Here is a 22,872-nt window from a genome sequence, read left to right as displayed (position 1 = left end):
TTTGATTAAGAGATTTTACTTTGCTTAACTTTCTTACAAATAAGAAAATTACTGGTGGATAATATCTTTTGATCTTTTTATATCGGAAGTTATAACTGTTTTAAAATACAAAGTAAAGGTGAAATGTGGATTATGTTATTTTTATTATTACGATTTAATCTGCCGCACTCTTTATCTACTCTATATTTAAAAATGTACTACTTCAAGAATTATTTCGACTATTGATTTTCTTAATTCGATCATTTTTTATTTTATTAGCTAGTTAAATATGTATGTTTCCATTGAATTAAATAAATTTGACACCCTTATAAGGCGTAAGAGATGAATTAAAAAAAATGTAACAATTAATAAATCCAATAGTATATAATATTAAAAAATACAAAAATGAATTTTCTTAATATAGTCATTATTTTAAGAGTTAACGAGTAGCTAATATTAAAAAAATTACTATACATATATATATATTAAAATTAAATCATATAATACCAAACAAGTATAACACTTGTCTAGTTATAGTCATAATTAACCTAATAATCTGTATATCATAAAAATAAACGCTAACATTTAATATGCATAACAGCTTATGATTACATTCTCTTCGAAGGGCAATATTAGAGCTACCCATAGTAGCAGTTCGAATTGTCATAACACATTTTTTTGTAACATTTCAAATACCAATACTTTTGATTACTGTCTAGTTTCTACTAATAAACACACATCACTTAACTAGTTACACGCACTGCATTAACTATCGGGTTTCCTATGGAAATGTCCTTCGAAGAATATACTACCTCTGAACGTCATTGGAATAATTTGAAATTTCTTATGAATCAACGTATAAAAAAACACATGAATCGACTGAATCTGTTTTACCGTTTAAACTAATTAAATTATTTGATGGCACATATCAACATTAGTAATGAGTAAGTGTATGTTTCGCGAGCTTTCATCCAATGTAAATACATACATATGATCCAGCATGTTGTCAGAACACTTATAACTTTTGATAAAATTAATATTTCTCTGTAATTTAATTTTTTTTATAGTATATGAACTCTTAAACCACGTTAAAATCNTGTTGTCAGAACACTTATAACTTTTGATAAAATTAATATTTCTCTGTAATTTAATTTTTTTTATAGTATATGAACTCTTAAACTCTTAAAAACATAATTTTTTACTGTTTGTTTTTAGTATCAAAAGTCATAAGTGTTGCCATAACATGTTGGATCACCTGCATAGTGAATGTACTTATTTCACATTTTATGTGAACTAATTTTACCCTTCCTAGTGTTTTTAAAAATTCATGTATTAATTTGCTTTGTGTAATTTTCCCCCAAAAAACGTTCCAATCACGCCTCTGATACTGTATCATTCAAAATATTTAAGAAGATCCTTTTCTTTTTAATGAAAAAATTGCCTTTTTATTACTTAAATAACTATTAACGTGATGAAAAATTACAAAAGCTATAGGTAATAAATGACTAAAGAGAAAAAAATAACCAAAATATAGAAAATAAAAAATTCAAATTCTATTTGTAAAACTCATGAAATGTACCTGTATATAACTAATTTTTTATTCATTATAAAAAAATTAAAGTGCACCAACTTCCGAACACTAATTATAATAATATTTATTACTCTAATGCTTTCTATTAAAAAAATGAATATTGGAAAAGATAGCATGACAATCACCGGAAACGGATGGAATCACTTGGTATAATTCTCGTGCAGTTTTAATAGTTAAAAATTAACTCTTGCATCTAAAAAGGTTACAACGATGTGCCGTCAATACGTGAACTCCATAAAAAATATTTTACTAAGCAAACGACACAACGTAACATAATTTTCATTATTTACCATAATATTATTAACAGTGATATTTAAAGAAATAAAAAATGAGGCTAACTCGTCAATAGCCCCATTTGTACTTTAATTCGACTGAATAACCATGCACGCAGTCAGAAAAAATGAACATGCATTAAACAATTATAATAACGTAAGAAAAATGAGTTATTTTAAAATTAGTTAACTTAATACTTATAAAAACAAAAAAAATGTTTAACTATGAAGACAAGTTGTAAAAATTGAAGAAAAATAAATGTATTCACGCAATTTGTATTGATACATGTAAGGGTCAAACTAATATTTAGCAACTGATAATAATTATAACTAAAAATAAATTGTTATGATTTAATAAAAAATTTTTTTATTACTGTTTGGATTGACTAAAACAATTACCACACAAAATACAACATAAATATAGATTTTTAATGAAATATTGGATTATAATTATATTTTAAACGCTTTAAATAATCAGTGGCATTTTGGTAATTATACAATTATTAGCAAAAATTTGTATTAATTAAAATTGATATGACATATTATAAGTGTGTAATAGTACCCAAAAGAATAACCTTTGACAAGTCAAGTGTCATACAATTTTTATTTATCCTAGTACGTGCGTTTATGCACAATTAAAATATGATGATGATTTGTAAAAGTCGCTTATTAGTAGTGATGGGAATTATCAAATAGTAACAATCGAACTATTTGATAGTCATTCAAAAACTACTCAAATAATAAAAATATTCGATAATTACACGGTTATACGGTTGTATAAAAACAATATAAAAAAAATATAAATATCGTATTATATTAGGCATATTGACTCTGATTCATTTATTATTTAATATCCAGATACATATGAGTATAATAAATCTTCTTTATCAGGTTTTATTAAATATAAGAGATTTATAGTTATTAATTTAGACATAAGTTCTTTCGTAAGCAGAAATATAGCAGATAGACGTTGAATATTTAAAAGTTAAGTATAACTATTGTAAAAAAAATTTTTAATATTTTTTCAACAAATCAATACAATACTTGTTACTTAAAGTTACTTGAGTCAATTCTTAAGATATAGGTTCCATTAGAAAATTATAAAAAAAATTTATTGTAATTAAATAAAGATGTAACAACATTTTTCCTTATTTCAATAATATTAATGAATTTGTATAATATCTTTCACCCTTAATTAAAGCCATAAAGCCTTAAATGTGAATTTCAACATACTTTTGAGTTACTCATTAAATAATTGTAAATGTCCCAATATATCTATCGAATAATAGTTAAAACAATGTACAATAATTTTCATAGTGTTTTGCGAGAAAATTAAAAAATAATCTGTATTAATTCTTATAATATATTTTAGATATATAATAATATATTATATAAACCTACTAGTAAGACTTAACTATATATTTAATAAGTCAATTTAACTTTTGTAAGATATTTAAGTAAATAGTTCAGCAATAATAATAATAATAATCTATTCAGAAAAATTCAACACTAAAATATAATTATTCTCGAAGGTCAATAGTACAACGAATAATGAACATATTAATAATATAATATTATTTGCGGTTATTTACTGCAATAAATTTCTGAAATTTTATTTTTATAATATCTGCCTTGAATTAGTTTATTTTTAGAAACCGTAATGTTACACTAAGGCTCAATTATAATTACTTTAAAACACGTAAAAAAATATTCTTTATAAACATGGAATACTATATTATCATAAAATACATATTATTACTATAATGAGAAATCAAACTTCATATCCTATAATCAAAATAATATATTGTGGAGACGCTATTTAACCATCACAAAATAGAATGCAAGTAAACAATTTCACGAGGCTTCCGAAAAAAATCTAAGCATATTTTATACAGACTTTAATTCTTTTTTCACGAGTAAGATGATAATAACAATAGGTTTTTAACTTGATGATTCCAAAAGCCAAAATAATTTGTTCTCACTCCACAGAAATTATCTTCTATGTTTAAAGAAAAATATACATTCTACACCGACGACGACATGCATACTCCTAATATTATTATGATTTAAAAAAAAAAAACAGTAATTATAATATATATAATTGGGGGTGCCAATGACATCTTAATGCATGGTAAGTAATTTGTGCCTATGTTAATAACCTGCTACTCTTAACCAAACTCCCTTTAATACCATTAAAATATAATAATTTCAGTACCTATTAAAACAAAAATTATCAAATTTTAATAATAATAATACAAAATTAAAATTGCCATTTATTATTTAATATAAATAAAGTGACACGCCTTTAGAATAATTATACAATTGCAATTTTATTGATATATAATATCTACATTACACAATTATGTTTAGTTAGATATCCTTCCTATAGTTTAGAATATTAGTTTCGATTTAACAAATATGTAATTAATCCTAAATATACTTAAATTACAAAAAATTAGACGTAGTTTAAAAAATAAAAACATGTTTACTTTATGTTATGTTTGAATTATGTAAAAAGGAACTGAGCCATTAATAAACCTACTAAAATACATCATTAATAAATTTTTTTATCATTAGATACCTACTAAACATAGAATTTTTTTATATAAAATAAATTCATAGGAAATGTTTTAGAACCCAAATAGTTTTGAACAATTAAATTTTAAAAATAAAATAGTTCACGTCAATGTTATGCCTTCAATTAGACATTTTTGGATCTCAAGGCAATTGACGCTTGCCAATATTTAAATCCAATAATTATAAAATAGCTTCCACAAATAAAGTATATACTTAAATAACTTTTTAATTAAAATTAAAAATATATTTACAGTATTAATTTAAAACAAAAAAATAACAAAAAATTACAAAAAAAAAATGGCGGATACGTATTTTGGGAACAATGTTACCATTTTATCAACGCTAGTCACAGAAGTACATATCATTATTACTACACATCATATTAGTTACACTATACATATACATTATAAATAAAAATATTGTAAGAGATCAAGAAAATTTAATTTTACTAACGTTTACCTAAAAAAAATAATCTTAGATCATACAGATGAAAATAAATGGCTATTTTTATGACTATTTTAATAAAAAAAAACTTTTTTTTATAATTTCCTACCTTTGAAATATTTAATTAACTTTATTACAATCAATTAAATTATTGATATGTTAGATCAGCTATATTTAATTGTTCTTCTTGAAATATAAAAGTTATAATGAAGAGTTATAAAAGAGAAAGTTATTTCTATTTTTATGGACACTATTATTCAAAGGCATTATCTATAGACAGCAAATTAAATTTCTTGATAATTTCTCAAAGCAATAAAAAATTACTATTCGAATTAGCTAATTTATTATGAAATTTACTTGCTCTCTTGTCTCAACTTAATAAAAGTTAGCAGAGCATTTTTAATTTATTAGACAATAGTTGTTTTAAAATAAGTAAATTATAAAGAATGTGTAGCCGAAGGACTTACTTCAAAAGTAAGATTTTTTAAGACAGCATATAGAAAGTAACTATTTCCATAGCCGTGCAAATTATTCAGCATATTTATTCTAAAGAGATTGAAGTTCTTCTTCTTCTTCCTCGCTTTAATGCCTTAATCCCAACTACTTGAAGTTTGTATAAATTTATAACGCTATAATACCAATGTATAAGATAAAAAAATTTTAACACTATTTAAGTCGTAAAATACATAAAAATCCCAAATTTTAAATAATTAAAAAATGACAATAATAATATTAACAATTAATTTGGCCTAAAGGCCAAATTAATATAAAAGAAAATAATTTACACAAAGTGTAAAATATTCCTTAAGTACTAATAAGTAGTATCTGTTATATGCTACTGCATAATATGCACTTTTATACACTGCGATGAAGGTACAAAGAATGTCAAGTGCCAAGTCAAATAAAATTAAAAATAGGACCTTGTATGCACACATTTCTACATAACATTAAAAGTTGAAAATACAAAAATATTATTTTTATCATTTTTTATAATCATTTTAGAAGACCTACATTTAAAATGATCACAATGATAAAAACATGACATGTATGTAGTCTTTACATAAGTAAATTTTCGTAATACTTTAACAAGATTTATAATTTTGTAAGATATGTCATATTTTTTGCATTTTTTCATAAATTAAGTATTATGAAATCCATTTTATTTATTTACAAAACCGTATATCCAATGCCAACCTGTAGTCGCAAATAGCAATTATAATATAATTATAATTGATATTAATATTAGTTTACAGTATAGTTTACAAGTATAAATTGAAAATTAGATAAGGTGGACGGTGTCTGTGGGTTGATTAAAAGTTCAGAAGAGAAAACCTTTTCACTCTTCGACTACAACAAGCATTATACCTAAAATATATCATGGAAAAAATCGTATTTTATCACTAAATTAATCAATAATCATGATAATAATCAATCGGAAGCAGAGCCGTATTTGAGATATTGGTGCGGAGTGGCTAAATGAATTTTGACGTCCCAAAACGCTCCACCGATAAGAATATGATTGGCAATTCGTGTTCAAATCAAAGTATTCATTTATTGTTAACCATCAAGTAAAATTTAATAAAACCTTTCATTTTTGTGTTTATTGTCAATGGTTATGGAAGTATTTCTAATAACAAACAACCAATATACTTTTTATGAAAATTCAGCGTAATTGTTTCATAGTTTCAACAATACGTCAATCTTATGTATGAATCTCAATTGAGCGGTTCGAAGAAATAATAAATTATTCCATTTTCCTTGTTTAATGTTCATTATTTAACATCGCAATGAACATGTTTATTGTTATTATAACAATACAGTTTTTTAATCGTACGACATGGTCCGGCCCGACGGGGGAAAATGTTGTTCAAATGGAGGACGGAAGCACGTGACAACTTTTTATAACGACAACAGGAGGCGCTGCATTCGTGGGTCAGTAAAGGTCGCGTTGCCGGCCGGTGGCGGTAGATAACGAGACCAGACGCGACACAGACACTACACGGCAGTGGTCGCGGCAGTATTATCGCAGAGGGAGTGAAAAACGCTCATAAAAAAAATACAGACAAACCTCACGCCTGTACAGCAATTTTCGGTTGCACTCCGACGCCACCAGTTGATTCGCGTGTTCTAAATTGGACGCCGGTCCCATACCGTCGCCGCCGTCATCGGTACTCAGTTCAAATTGTAACAGACGCAGTGAAACACAACGTGCGTCCAATATCGCCGCCGTCACCTGTACGTGATTGACACTGAGAATACTTCCAATTGGCCTGAAAACCACAATTTTTTTCGGTAAGTAAACATCATACTTATATTTTTACATAATGATAATGGTTATAATTAGTAATGTGACTTAAAAAAAAAATTATAACAGTGACTTCCACCGCAATATTCGTATCCGATTCCGTTCTAAATTGTTCGTTTAAACAATTAATTTTAAATCGGTATGTTATTACCTTAGAATATTAACAATTTCAATACGAGTCATTTTAGTGATTAGTTAAATTTCTGTAGGCATTAGTAAATACTATTATATATTTATACTATATATATATATATATATTATTATACTAAGATCGGTGAACATTTAAACACTGATTTTATTAATATGTACTTATTGTACAATCAAATTAATAATGCCATCAACGAAAGTTTTGGCATCGATGTAGGGGGCGTTTGAAGAAGAAAATTATAATTTCATTTCCGGTTTTACGAAACTATCAAGTATTGCTTTATGAAGACTTTTCACTAGGACTTATTAGGACAAATTTTGGCGCACTTCTATTAAACATATAACTGTTACGTTAAATGTCTGCTAAACTCTGCCGATATTCTAGTTATTGATATAATTTAATGTATTATAATTTAATTTATTTACCACTCACTGCGTAATAAGAGTGATAACTGAGCTATTTTAATTTGCCGTGGCTCAGTTTAATTTCCCGCAATAAAATATTCCCATAATTGACCTTTACCTTGTAGATTTTTCTAATACCTCGAGTGAAAAAAGTCCGTATAATGTTTATAACCATTAGCACCTGAGAATCATGACAACAAGCACGTAATTAAGGATTTGCTTTTTTGTTAGTGTTTATAGAGGAAGCCTCGGGCGATTTGATGATTATGACATTTGCTACCGCAACTGAGATTAAAATTACCAACTTAACATACATAACACAATACTACCTATTACAGAGTTAAATAAAATAGCATTATAATTTCCCCTGTTGGATATTCTTCCAAAATGTTACGCGACTATTCGTTCATTGTGATTTTAATAATTCATCAGAAATAAAACATAATGTTACTAAAGGACAGTAGATCATCATTTGTTATCTCACTATATTTTAGAACAATAATAATTATCATTTAACGCTGTTGTTATTCTAAATTATATATGTTACGTTACATAATTTCATTCCTCCTAATTATTATTAATTTATATATTTTTTTAATAGATAACTATCATTGGGGTACGCTTTTAAATTAGAAATATTAAATGGGACCATTTTATACGTGACCACTTAACCGTGTGCCCTAAAATCATAATGCGTCCAACCAGATCTATCGAGGCCGTTTTGACGTTTTCTGTTTATCATGAATACGTTTAAAACTATAAAAAATGAAATAAAAAAACTAACCGTGCTTGACTATTAATTGCTGGATTAAAAAGCGAACGATCAAGGCCCGTATATTTTAATTGTACATGCACGTTAAATGAAATTTAAAAAAAAATGTAATTATTGTCTTAATGCAGATGTGCACACAAGTAAAATGAACAAGCGTGTTCATGGGCTCGATGTGCTGCATATGTTGTTCACTACTTTACATCTAAACACGCGCGATCCGAAATAAAACACATATTAATCATCATAATAAAATTAGTCCCATCATTTATTTTTGACATGAACAAATGTTTAGAGAATTCATATTAGTTGTTGAGGTACTAAATTGGATGAGGACAGCGACAGATAAAAAAAATCGTGCGTTTCCAGGATTAAAGATTACGTAAGGTCTGTACTTTTGAACATTACCATAATGAACTAGAAGTAATTTTATAGCATACTGCGATTATGTGTTTTTGTAGCATTGTCCTGCCTATAATACGACGTGTGTCGAACGATTTCTGTCGATTTTGTGAGGATATTGTCATTGTAATGTGGTTTTTAAAACGTGATCTTTTGTTATTGTTAGATTCTTATTAACACACTCTTACTCGCTTATGGGGTTTGATACGACAGTGAGCCGATCTTTCTCAAAAAACACTATTATAGATAACTGAGAACCAGAAGTATTCATGTTGTGGTAAATTTTGAAATTGAGTTGACATCCTAATTTATTAATGTGGCCAATTGCCATGTTTGTACATTTATGTGCCTTTCTTCTTCGTGGAAGTTGGCGAATAACGATTAATGAGTATTTACCTACCTACCTGATCTTTAGTTTGCGTAAATGGCGTCACTAGTTGTGACCATGTTTGTTAGTAAAATTTACCTGTTAAATATTATAAACTGTCAATTTGAAGATTCGTTTCAATATTGTTTTCATTTCTTTATTAAATATGAGAGTTTAAACTTCTGTTAAACGCAGTTTATATTGATATGTTCCCTCCGTAGACACTTGTAAATTTATTAAGGTCAACCAATTTCCCGTGCGACCGACCTAATGCTATAAAATTGTTACTCGACTCTAATTGCGCAATTTATTTATTTGATTATCATTTTCTACGCTTTTTTAGTCTTTCAATTCCATAATTTCTAATTACTAACTTGAGATTTTTATTTGATAGAGAAATTTCCTAAAAAATTCCTGCAAGCGTTTGTATAATTCATTTCGATTGCAATTGTTGACAAAACTCAAAATCTTCATGTCAGTTAAAAATCAAAATCTTTAATTACATTTATATCCTTGTATTTTTTAATACATTGTATACACTGCCTGTCATCAATTGACACAACTGGATACTGTTGTTAATATTAGTGTTACCGCGTGGTGGTTATTATGCCATTAATATTATTGGATTTCCGCAATCGGTATTTTGTTTGTTTTTTTTTTTTGCTATTCTTTGCATTATACTCGTGTCCCGTAAACTATTACACTCAACCATTTTGTGGACGTCTAGACATAGAAATAAATACTAGATTGGTATTTGGTTCACAGTAATTGTATATCAATGTGTTATCTTGTTGTGTTCGCGAGTCGCACCCGTTTCTCTGGCGTCGCGTCCCTGCGGACCAACTGTAAAAGTGACAATGAAGCCGTTCATAATATACTTATATGTTACGACATTACACTCCACAGATACTGTACACAGGTAAAAGGAATTAGTGTCTAATATATTATATAGATAAAAAAAGAAAAATATCCTTATTGTAGTTTCCTCTTAACGACATTTATTGAATCGGACTTACATGGTGTTATAGGTATATTAGGGAGGCCCGACGGCTCCGGTACTAGGAATATCATTCAAAAGGTTTGGTGCCACTAATTCTTATTTTTGAGGTTTGGTCTCGCGATCAACATGAACTAATTGAATTTGTACAAATATATACACAATACAAATCAATTTTGAGACTCATTTAATCTTTCAAATTTTTAGTACGCATTTGGTGCTTATAATAACATTATTATTAAAATATACCTGTGGTTTTTTAAGCTATTAGTTATATTCATTTTTAAAAGTAAACTATGATTTATTAAGATGACTTCCCTAATAAATTTAATGTATTGAATGCTTAGTTATTATTGACTTATCATGATTTTTTTTTATTGCATAAAAATGTTTTTTATTAAAAACCATAATATTCGATATGAGTAGTAATCGTACGAACGTGTTTAATTATATTTAGTACACTAAAAATAATTAATCTCAGAATCTATGGAAAATTAAACTCATCTAAGTGTACCAATACATCCATGTTGGCTTCTTAATTTTCGCATTCATGTTAACATATATTCCATGTATTGTAAACGATTTCCTCTTAAAATGTACGTCTTTTTACGTCTTAAATTACCTTTAATTGAGTACAAGTATTCCACATTGTATAACTTCTATACTAAAGATATAAGCAATATCGATGCATTGTGTTTTAAGTGTACATTCTTTTATTACAATAAAAGAAGGCGAACGGCTATTAGTACGTCAATTACATCGACCACTTATATACCTGCCAATAATATGACTTATCATACCACTTATAAAAAACGTACCTATCAATTTAGCCCTTAGAGTTAACTAAGGGTCAATAGATAAATAAAATCGCAACGGTATTTGTTATTACTTCATAGACACAATTCTAAACACTTAAAATGCTTTCATTGTATTTGAAATGTGATAATAATTAACTTTAATGGATAATATGTATTTAAATTGGGAATACTTATGTAGTTATTCATTATTTACCTATAAATTAACGTTTTTACCAATACACACAACAGAAAATTAAGCGAACACAATTACAAATAATACTCAAACTAACCTTTCCTAACTCGCTGAAAAAAATATAACCAAATGGAAACACTTGGTTGATTGGGAATTCCAATCATAATTAACTATTAAAATAACAACGCCTAGCTCAAACTCGAAAATAATTAAAACTAGTTTGGATAACTTTCTCATTAAGTATACTAGTTAAACTAAGATAAATAGTAGACTTAAATTTATGTATAATATTGTATTTAGCTATTAGAATGAAGTTTAAATTAAATTTTTTTAAGAAATTTTAATGTTTGTAATGGAACTGCTACATAACAATGTATAATAATTATTCTCGACTTTTCCAAAAATATTTAAATTATTGACTGTAAAGATAGCTCTAAAGATGTATTAAAATTAAGGTTGTATCATACATTTTTTTAAACACATATTTGTGAATGAATAATTTAAGTTTTTACTTAAAGAATTATTTACTGATAATAATTTATAATTATTAAGTTTTTTAACTATTGTTTATTTTATTTGTAATAAAAACGGTATAAAATTATCAGTATTCTGTACAATTTAATGTTAATTCAACATTATTAAATACTTGAAACTTAATTTATGTATGATTGATTTAAACAAGTATTCTCGAAAAACTTGCACATGTTACTGGGGCGGTCACTCGATGCAGTTGGGGATTATCGATATCATGTTGTAAGACGAATGAGGGATATACTTCACACGAATTTAGGTTTTTCTCACGTTTCCTCATGACTTCTGGAGCACGTTCGAAAAAGTTGTATGTCATATCTGTTTTCATTTTTATCTACCGGAATTTTAACTGAGATAATAAGTGTGCTCGCCATATGGTCGCATTAAAAAATATTATATTCAATTAACACAAATATGAACACAATGACCAAGCGTGGCACAGCGGCACTCAACGCCAAAATGGACCCAAAGGCAATAGACTTATTGTTTTCGCATGCGTCCAAACACATGGTCTTTTGTTCCTTTTTAGTCTGTATATAATAGTATAATACTTGAAATGTGTATTTAGAAAAACCGCTCGGAGATGTATGAGAGTAACAATGATCGCCGGAAATGTTCAATAGAAGAATTTCATATAAAAATAAATAACACATAAAAGGCTCTTTTCCCGTATCCCAAAACGTGACTAAATCTTAATGCGTTTGAAAAATCGCGATCATATGGTTATAGTATCGATGGCCTAAGCTGAGTGTATTGACGCCACGATGTCTGTCAACAGTACGCCGTTGCTCAACCAGTGAAAGCATAATGCCCTTTACCTCGAACGATTTTTATACTACTTATGGCGTTTAGCCAGTAAATATATTCAGTCTACACTCGTTAGTCATTATATTATTTATTCGAAACAAAATGTACGAGTATATATAGTGAGTACAAGTCACTAACTAACGCCCGCCATCGACGACTAAAATAAAGATACTGTTTAGGACTTCTAAAGGAATTATTACATTATGTCTAACACGTGGGTAATAAAAAAAATCTTGTTTCTAATCGACTATCCTATCTCAGAAAATAGCAAATTGTTTATCTAGTGAAATATTATTACTGAAGTATTTTATACTTATAAGTTTCACATTCACGACTTGTTTTCTACATACGTATCATGGGAGATCCGTATAAAAATGGTCATAATAAATTCTTCAATTTACCTGAAATATGTTTTTGCCAAATAAAATATTTTGATAAATAACATATGATTAAAATACTTTCATTACTTAGTGTACATTAAATATGAGTAAATTGTTAGTAGAATAATTAATACTTTAATAATACGGTTTAATTTTCAGTCAAACGGTGAGACTTATACTTAAAACGTACCTCTATGAAATTTCCGTTGCAAAAAAAAAAGTATTATAGTGACTGTTGCAAATTAATTACTCGAGAGAATTACATATTAACTAATAGAAATATTTTTTTAGAAAACAAAGTTTGTCGTCTCCCTTATACTCGTTCACATAAATGAAACAAAAAATAAATATTTAAAAGATAAGCAAGATGGATTCTTACTATAAATAACGATTTATTATATTATTGAATTAATCGATGCATAATAAACAATTATTTTCATGTATTTTTCAGATCTATAAAAATGTATATTAGTATAATGATTTATTTTATTAAAAATATTTATCGCCTTTCGTCTAATAAGCGGTAATGTATTAAGTAAGTAAACAAATCATGTTTAGAAAAGAATTTTTTCTTTATATGTATAATATTTATCCACATTACCTAATAATTTCTCATATTCAAAATATTATTATGTCTTAGAGTATACATTTACTTTATTTAATAAAAAAAAGAGATAATAAATCTCAAAAATAGAACGAATTTCACTGATATATAAAAATAATTAACAATCGTGTTTAAATAATAGATTATAGTGAATTAAATTTTAGTAAATGAACTCAATCAATTATCAAAAAATTAATATAAAACATTTCTAAATGTTAACATCTCAATTGATAAAACTTATCTTTCTAGTCCAATTTGGATATTATTTACATTTTTATTTGTGTAATCGGTTTTATAAATTGTTTTTTTATTATAAGTTTTGCAAAAAAATTTTTAGATATAATATTAAAATAATTTGATGTCTTTTACTAGCCAAATCAAAATCTACTCAATTTTATTGCTTGAATAGTAATGCAAGTCTCTATGTATAAATTATAGTCTTTATTAGAAAACTAACGCAAAAAACTATTCTTCAAGGTACCAAAATTACACATAATGCTCGTCGTGATGATTATACAAGTACTACGTCATAAAACTCGTGTGTTATTATTTTGTTGTGGTTTTATTACCTACTGGCCAATTCAATGTTTAGACTTTAATTTATTTAAGAATCAACTTAATGGTGTGGTCATGACATTAATCTATATGAAATGAATTGTTTTAAGATATTTTCTTTATAAAAAAAATAGAATCTACCGAATTTTATCTATGTGTTTTGTTAGTACATTTAATGCATATTATACGTGGTAATTACTGATATATTAAATTAGGTAAATCTTATCAATACATGACTGTTAAAATTTACAAGTAATATTTATACTCGTCATGTATTTGATGATGGTGTCCTTCAATTTGCAATTATATTTAAGAATACCAGGAACATTTTACAACTACTTCGGAAATTTAATTCATGACGTATTCAAAAATCTGTTTTTTCTCTTATTGCCTATGCTAAGAAATCTCGCGTGCAATAATCAAATGCACATCTTATAACATTACTTGCTATAAGCTTGTCAATGATAAATTTTTATAGTGGAAAAGTAACGTATACAAATGTTTAATATATTGAACGTTTTATTTACATGAAAAGTATATTTTAGTAGGAAAAGTTTTAAATTTTAGGAAGTGTTATGTTACTTATTGTACAAATTAGTATGGATCGTTAATATTCCTGTTGTATACAAAAATGAAATGTTTTGATATTATTATGCAACTTATCTCTGAGTAAGATATAATTATTTCTTAAATGTAATGTGTAAATTGTTTAAACAAGTATACACACATGCCACCGAATTATTTAATTTAAATTAATTATATAATTGTATCATTTGTAATAGTAGTTTATTCGGTATTAGATTCAATCAAAGTGTATATATGACATTGAATAATAACTACTTAATACCTTGACACAAATTTTAACATAATTTTTGCCAAAAACAACGAAGTTACCACAAAATATTTTATTGCATAACAATAAAAAGAAATTTATTTGGAAATCCGTTGATTGTATTTTTATTTTTGATACATTGGTCATCTCATTTATTTACTCGGAATTATTTTATATGGTTGACTATTTAATATTATTTTACACGACAATTGCATAAATATAAATAGCAAAATAAAAAATGATGTATTGTGTAATAAGTTCAGATCATGAAAACTTCAGTCCATAAACTCCACAAAAAATAGATGGACATCATTATATCATATATTTATTAATCACCATCATCTTACTATAAATCACTTAGTTAATTAATTCTTTCGTCTTATTATTTTTTATTAAAAAACAATGCAGAAAGGGGAACACTTTTGTTATTTCCTGTGTCATCAAAGTTTATAAGGATAAAATAATAAATAATAATACTAAAATCAAACGATTTTAGTTGTTTAATTGTGTAATGATGAACCTCTACAAATTGAGTGTAATAATTTTTATCGCTATTTACTTTTTTTTTTTTTTTTTTTTGTCAGCAGTGATAAAGTGTCGACAGTAATATAGGTATAACTAAGTAAAAAATATAAAAAAACATTACACATTATATTAATTACTCTTACTTTGTGTAAAAAAAACTTTGTTGACTCTAAAATACCAATATAAAAATTGCACTTTTATATGACACTTTTTTTACATTCAATCTTCCACAAAGCAAATAAGGGTATTCGGCCGTTAACACGGTTTCTGCGTAACAGGTACATAAGTGAATGATCGAAGAAATCTTATGATACGGTGTGATGTAACCGGTATTATTCCTTTAGACATTCTTAAGCGTAGTAGAAATCCATAGACACCCCTTCACCTTCACTATTATCCACTAGCGATGTGACGCCAGTTGAAGACAATAAAAAAAAAAAACTGTTTTAGCCCCATTTTTTAAAATAATCATACTTTTTTAATACTAGAGGATCTTCTCAAACTCGGTGGTCTGATTGTTTTTCATGCGGGTTGAAGAAAAAAAAAGACCTTCATGTAATTATATGTATTTTTATTGAATCGCTGTACCAGTAAAGCAGTGAGACATATTCATTACTTATGGACTCTAAATATTCTATGAAAATAAAATTCTCATTTAAAATAATATTTATCCTACAATAGGTGTTAGCCTTAGGTCCACGCTGACGTTAAATACCTTTATAAATCAACCAATTAACACAATCATACTTGTTCAAGTAATACTATTTCTTTGACAACCTCTCTTAGAGCAGCATATTACTTATTCCGAAATATATATAAATTAAATAATTTAAGTTTTTAACTGTCTGTAATGGACTGAACCTTTCATCAAGTGCGAGTAAAATTATATCACGCTGAGTATTCATTTCTATAGATTGAAAAACTTCTAAATACTCATATTATGTGTAGATCATATTACACATAAACTAATTTTTTTTGTTCATATTTAAAAAACGTTTTTATTTAAACTGAAACCTAATGTGTTTAAAAATAGACGTCAGTCAGATTACAGTTTAATACTACAATAGTTTTCTTATTAGAAACGACCTTACCATTCACGGTCAATGTTATTTGGTTTGTCATTGGTATTATAAATCAAATAATTATTAAGTAATTGGTACGGATGAAATTATTGTTTCTATTTAGAGGCACATGTAATTTATCTTATTACCGTGGTTACTCTTTGAATTCACCAAAAATTAATAAATAAATACACTGTAACGCCTGAGGAAACTTTCATATTAATTCTTAAAATAATTGCTGAATGCATTGTGTTAAGACTGAATGTATAAGCGTCGCTTTAAGTAGCAAAACCTGTGTGTTGTGTAATTTTTAGTTGTATTTTGGAGTCGGGATTGGACAAGCAAATGATTAATACAATATCGGGTGTGTACCTAAATTTCAATTGAACAGTACTCGCATAAATCAAAAGGCGCGTCTATTGTTGTTTTCGGACGAATAACGAGACAGAGTCTTCTCTTTTCAACTTGACGAGTTCAATGAAACGCACAATGCGGCATCAAAGTCACCTGTTTCAGTGTTTTCATAAAAAATTTTAAATCTAGAATACATATAATCTATTTTGTTTCAACACAATGTAACCAACGACAATGGCCGCCACTCGCAAATTTTTTCTATCATTTTTTGATCCATAATTCTTCTACATACGGATAATAGTGATATAACGGACTATATGACTAAAAAGTAGTAAATTTTGAATTTAAAAACTACATATTGGTTTGTGTATATCAAATTTACATGAAAAAAATCACATAGCCGTAATGATGAACGACCGGAGTTACGATTTGAATAGTATTGGATGCACGCGATTAATTTGTTATTATTTGAATTTCTTATGACAATTTTTTTAGTCGATTGAATCATTGCGTTGTACAAATTTCGCTTGCAAAATATAGCCCCGTGGACAAATGTTGTTTCATGTCTGGAAAAATCCCATACACTATCCCGACTTATTCAACATACCCATTAATACCCAATAAGGAAATTTGTCGTCGACCAGTCGAGCGGGTCCAACTAAGCTATCCACAAAACGCAACATAACTGCAATCTCGTGGGGTACCAATTGTCTGACGTGTAAAAAAACGTTGTTTATAAATTTGTTTCCCAGAAACGTCATTGAGTTATATGGTCAAGATTGGAAAATATTACATTCAATTTAAAGGGCGACTTTCACAATTGCTGTACACCTAATTTCTTGTGATTATCGAAAGTAATTATTGATAAAAAAATATTCTCAAATGGGCATTTTGACAAATCATTGTTATTCGAGTTTACTATGTATGTAACGATCGACAACATGAATATTGAATTCAATAAAAAAAAATGTTTAAGTCTATAATTATTAAGAAGTTGTCTAAAATACTATTTTTAATAAAACTATAATATGTACATATTGTAGTAAGTTATTATAATAACATTTTGGCGTAACAAATTTGAATATGTACCGTATGTTAACATTTGATTTTAAAAATTCCAACACTTATACAAAGTCATAAAAATATTTCCCTTTCTTACAAACGTTTAACGGAAGTTGCATAATATGACTTATACTTAGCTTATTTTTTTGCAACTATTCCAAATAAGACATCGAATAACACTTTTTTTACCTACTCGGAATATTTTTAAATATTAGATGTAATAAGAAAAGAGTTTAAAAAAAAACGTTCTTATCTCGGTCAATTATTCTATTTACACATAACTTTTAAATGGTTAACTAACTATTGAAATGAGGAAAAAAGATTTGATATTGATGTACATAAAATTTATTAATGAGATTAATAATTACAATGTATTAAACTGCACTATTTGCATATAATCCTATTTCATTTTTTTCAAAATATATTGTATTAATAAAAAAAAATAATACTATAGAAAAAAAATTTTATATTATTTTTATTTTGAGAGTAATTAACTGTTTCATAATAAGTGAATCATTCTGAATTATTTATATCTATTAAATTTTTGTTATAACCGAAGTTCAAATTATTTATTATACCAGAAGTATTTATTTGTTGTGTAATTTGTGATAAATAATAGACTAATTATGTCCATACTAATAATGAATGATTTGCACTAATAGACGTGTGACAGTTGTATAACCAGTCTTACAAAAATTACATCATTTTTTAATTTGTATTACTATATATAGTAAATAAATTATTTTTTTAACGAGAGGACAGGTAATACTATATCTAACTGATTTATGCATAAATTGCTTAGTTAGTGTTAATTTCACATTTTTATACTAGACTGATTATATTATATTTTATAATGCAATAGATACTATTTAATATCAATTTACCTTCCAGTTCGAAAATAATTGTGGTTAGACAGCAAAAAAATTGATATTTCATTTTCTACTTTGCAAACGTTTAATATTTAAGTTTACTTTCATTTGCATTAAATATTTCAAATATTGATTTTAAAAACTGATGAATGAATTATTTTATTGTTTTAAGTGATTATATTTTAAAAAGAAGTAAAATATATTTTTTCTAGATTTAACTTCGTTAATTTTTTTCTTCTTAAGGCAAACCTGTCAAATTAATAGATGTATTAAATTTTATACAACTGGTTTTTTTACAAATCCCATTTTTTGACTGTATATTTTATAACTCAAATCTAATAGAAATTAGGGTTAATTTTTTCTTAAGAATTGTGTAAGTTTAGTTATGTATCTAGACAATTTTTGGAGAAATATTTATAATCCGAAAAAATCATCATAAATTAATTCAATTAATGTATTTTATATGGTTAATGGGTTTTTTTAATAATTTTTATAGTTAGTTGCCTATTTTTCACTATGTACAATTTATAATTTAAATCATCAAAAATTAACGATTTATTAAGCAATTAAAGTTAGTGTTACTTATTTTTGTATTTTATATATTTTCTAGAAAGAAATGCAGTAATGGGCCTAAAAAGTATGCAAGCGTTCACTGTATTATGTATTTTGAGTAGTGCAACTGCATTTGCCACTTCATGTCCGAACTCATGCAAATGTTATACTACAGACAACGGTATATTAGCGGCAAACTGTACAGAAATACCGACTCAAACATCCAACGACGTATGGCCTCAAAAAATTCTACAAATACATTTCAACAGTGGTCATTCTGCTCCTATTATGTTAAAAAACAAAGCGTTTAAACACTTTCCTCGTCTTACGTATCTTGAAATCGCTGGTGGCACGATTAGGTACGTAGGAAGTCGTGCTTTTGATGGATTATCGGAGTTGGTGGAACTAAATCTCATTGGTACGGGTATAAGAAAATTAGATCGTAATACGTTCATTGAGAATACTAAACTGACGTTTTTATCTTTAAAGAAAAACGTTGGTATATTTATGGGGCCTTCATTTTTGATTTCCAATTCTTTGAATGACTTAGACTTATCAGAATGTGGACTAAAAAATTTGAAAAATGTGTACTTTGATCGTTTACCTAATTTAAAGTATTTGTCGGTCAGTAAAAACAAATTAACTAACCTGGGTTATCAATTCGGTCCATCAAATTTAAAATACGCGAATCTAGCTCATAATCATATAGCCTTTATTAATGAAGATCTAGAATCTTACAAACGTCTGAGAACATTAATTCTAACGGGCAATCCTATCAACTGTTCTTGTGAACTAGTACAAAAGGATCGAAAACTGGCTGCACGTGGCATAGACTTTGGAAATACAATTACATGTGAAAATAACGGCAGACCTTTAAATGACATGGTGGAAGCATGTTTAGATAAAGACATAATGGGTGATGATCCGGACGTTTTTAAAGCTGAAGATTTATTAAAAATTGACAAAAATGCTTTGCCAGCATCGGACGAGTTAGAAGATTTGGGATCAGGATCTGGCAGTGGTGATGGTGATTTACTTGTTGATCTAAACAAAAAATATTATTCGGGTACTGATAGTGTTCAAGATAATAATAAAATTGATACTACAGCTCTACCTATTATCCCACAGACTATTGAAACCTTACCAAAAAAGACTGAAGCTGAGGATCAATTAACTCAGTCAACTTTACTCGAAAACTCAAAAAATATACAAAATAAAATTGAAGACAACGACGTACTTACTGCTCTAACTGAAAATAATATGAACGTATCAAGTACTAGTGAAATTTATATTCAACCAGAAATTGTGTTAGTTCCAACAACTAGCCCGAGCCCAACATTGAAAGAAATCGAAATAGTTACTGAAAAAACTAATTCGTATTCTGAAGTTGTCAATAATTCTCTTTTGTTTTCAACTGCTGGAGAAATAACTACAAGCTCAAATCCAATATTGACAGAAATTAGAAAAGCTAATAAATTCCCTGAATTAACCACTGAAACTCCTTCTTCGACTATTGATAGTAACGTCGGATTAGGCCGAGGTATTGTGCCTCAAACAATACAAGCGCCAGAAGATGAAGAAAACATGAGAACGAAAGTTGCTGACTATTTGAAATCAAACACAGGTATAACAGCTACTGCAGCTATCATGGCCATTTTAATTATTGCTATAGTATATAAAGCTGTGTGCTCAGGATTCAAAAGAAATAATTGTCCAATTAATAACGAAAAAAATGTTGAACTCAAAGAAATCAAGTACATGCCAGCCGATACTGAAGATTTACATAATAGATCAGATGACTCGCCTTCAGGGTCAGTAGAAGAAAATTTGATAGAAGACCATGATAGTGATGACGATTACAGTATCAGCGAAGACGTTTCACAATCTAGAAAATCGCCAACTGAAAAAAGTCTTACTCCAAGTACTTTTGATGATGAAAAACGTCATGATGAACCAATTACGATATTCCCCACCAATCAAGATGGCCCTACCAAAGTAATAGTAAAACTTATCGAAACCCCTAAAGCACAAAAACCTATCTGCATAAACAATTTTACAGGAGTTTAAAATTTAAACGATGCCAGTAAAATCAAAAAATGACTCTTAACTACTTTGTTATTTGTTGGAGACTATTATTCGCGTTTAGTGAATTATTCAAATGTTTTATTATCCTATATAATTTTGGTTCTTATATAAGTATTCCATCTAAAGTTATCTATGATAATTATAATTTTTACATTTTTAATTTTAAATGTTTGAATTAAAAATAATTTTATTCAATATTTGATGTGCAATAAAACTTTAAAAAAAGCCAACTTAACTTGGCAGAAGTATTGTTACACAGCAAAATATTATATTCATTATGTCTTGTGTACTAAATTATATTAGAACCAAAATTATATTGACCAATTGACACCTTGAATTATTAAACAATTTTTTTTATGTTAACCATCGCCAAATATCAACTCTAAAAGATTTGTTATTACTCATTTTATATCTACCTGTTTAAATGTTTAGTATTATTATTTATTGTTTTAATTATTATAAACTTTATTTTTAACGATCTGTAACTAACTTTAGATAGAAATGTAAATTATTTTTATGTATGTATGTATACCTAATATTAAGTGAATTTGTTGTTGTATATAAGTATAAATATATAAAGTACACGAGTGTCCATATTTTACTGAACCATAAAATAAAATTTTATGTATATTTTTGTACTTAAACACTATTTAAAAATATGTTTGATTTTTTTTTTCATTAAATAATTAAACATTTTCTCATTTAATTGATAAATAAATATTTTTAAATAAGGTTCGGTTCCTAAAATTCTATTTTTTACACAATATGTAATAAAAGTGCCATTGTTTGGTTTCATGTACTCTTTTTTATTTAATTGATAAGCGGCTCGCATATAGTTTTTTCAATGTGATAGTAGTTACGTTACATCCTAGTTTTTACATGGATCAATTTTCATTTCCATTAGTTCTTTTTAAACTATGTTTTTTTTTTGTGAATTTCTAAAGATAACAATATAGGCTATTTATTTGTATCCATTAAATTATATTAAAACTCTCGTTTAAGTTGTAATTATATTTGATTAATTTAATTATAATAATAATTTATGCTTTTAAATAAAAGTACCAATATTATAGCATAAAATACTTATTAGCTATCAATTTTTAATTCTGTGTCATATTAAAAAGCTGAAATGTCACAAAGTTTTCATCTGTTATATGCCACAAATGTCAATTTCCGTAAGACAACATTAAAATTTAAACATTTATTTTGTTCTCCTAAAAAAATTACAAGATAATTATTATTTACTTACGGTTATATATATATATATATATATATGTATATGTTTTAATTGTTATTAACAATTTCAATGTTCTTGTTATCTCACTGTAATGTGATTATAACATTTAAAATAATTATTTTATTTAATATCAAAACCTTATAAATATTATAAATCTTTAATATTAACTTTTT

At 26.9% G+C, this 22,872-nt stretch overlaps 1 protein-coding gene across 1 annotated transcript; it reads left to right on the top strand.

Moving 5' to 3' along the window:
- The first annotated feature begins 6,368 nt into the window (after window positions 1-6,368).
- Window positions 6,369-22,092, top strand: LOC126904018 (uncharacterized). Its single transcript, XM_050682647.1, has 2 exons — window positions 6,369-7,155; window positions 19,436-22,092. The coding sequence occupies exon 2, from the start codon at window positions 19,450-19,452 to the stop codon at window positions 21,442-21,444; it is 1,995 nt and encodes a 664-aa protein (XP_050538604.1). The 5' UTR covers window positions 6,369-7,155; window positions 19,436-19,449; the 3' UTR covers window positions 21,445-22,092.
- Window positions 22,093-22,872: the final 780 nt, after the last annotated feature.

The sequence above is a fragment of the Daktulosphaira vitifoliae genome, unplaced genomic scaffold, assembly GCF_025091365.1.
Source record: "Daktulosphaira vitifoliae isolate Bord-2020 unplaced genomic scaffold, ASM2509136v1 Scaffold_1, whole genome shotgun sequence".
NCBI classification, from domain to species: domain Eukaryota; kingdom Metazoa; phylum Arthropoda; class Insecta; order Hemiptera; family Phylloxeridae; genus Daktulosphaira; species Daktulosphaira vitifoliae.
Note: the sequence above shows the minus strand (reverse complement) of the source record. Positions and strands in the feature narration are given on the sequence as shown.

Excerpts from the sequence above, each read along its gene's own strand:
- LOC126904018 (XM_050682647.1), top strand. The coding sequence starts at position 19,450 with ATGGGCCTAAAAAGTATGCAAGCGTTCACTGTATTATGTATTTTGAGT.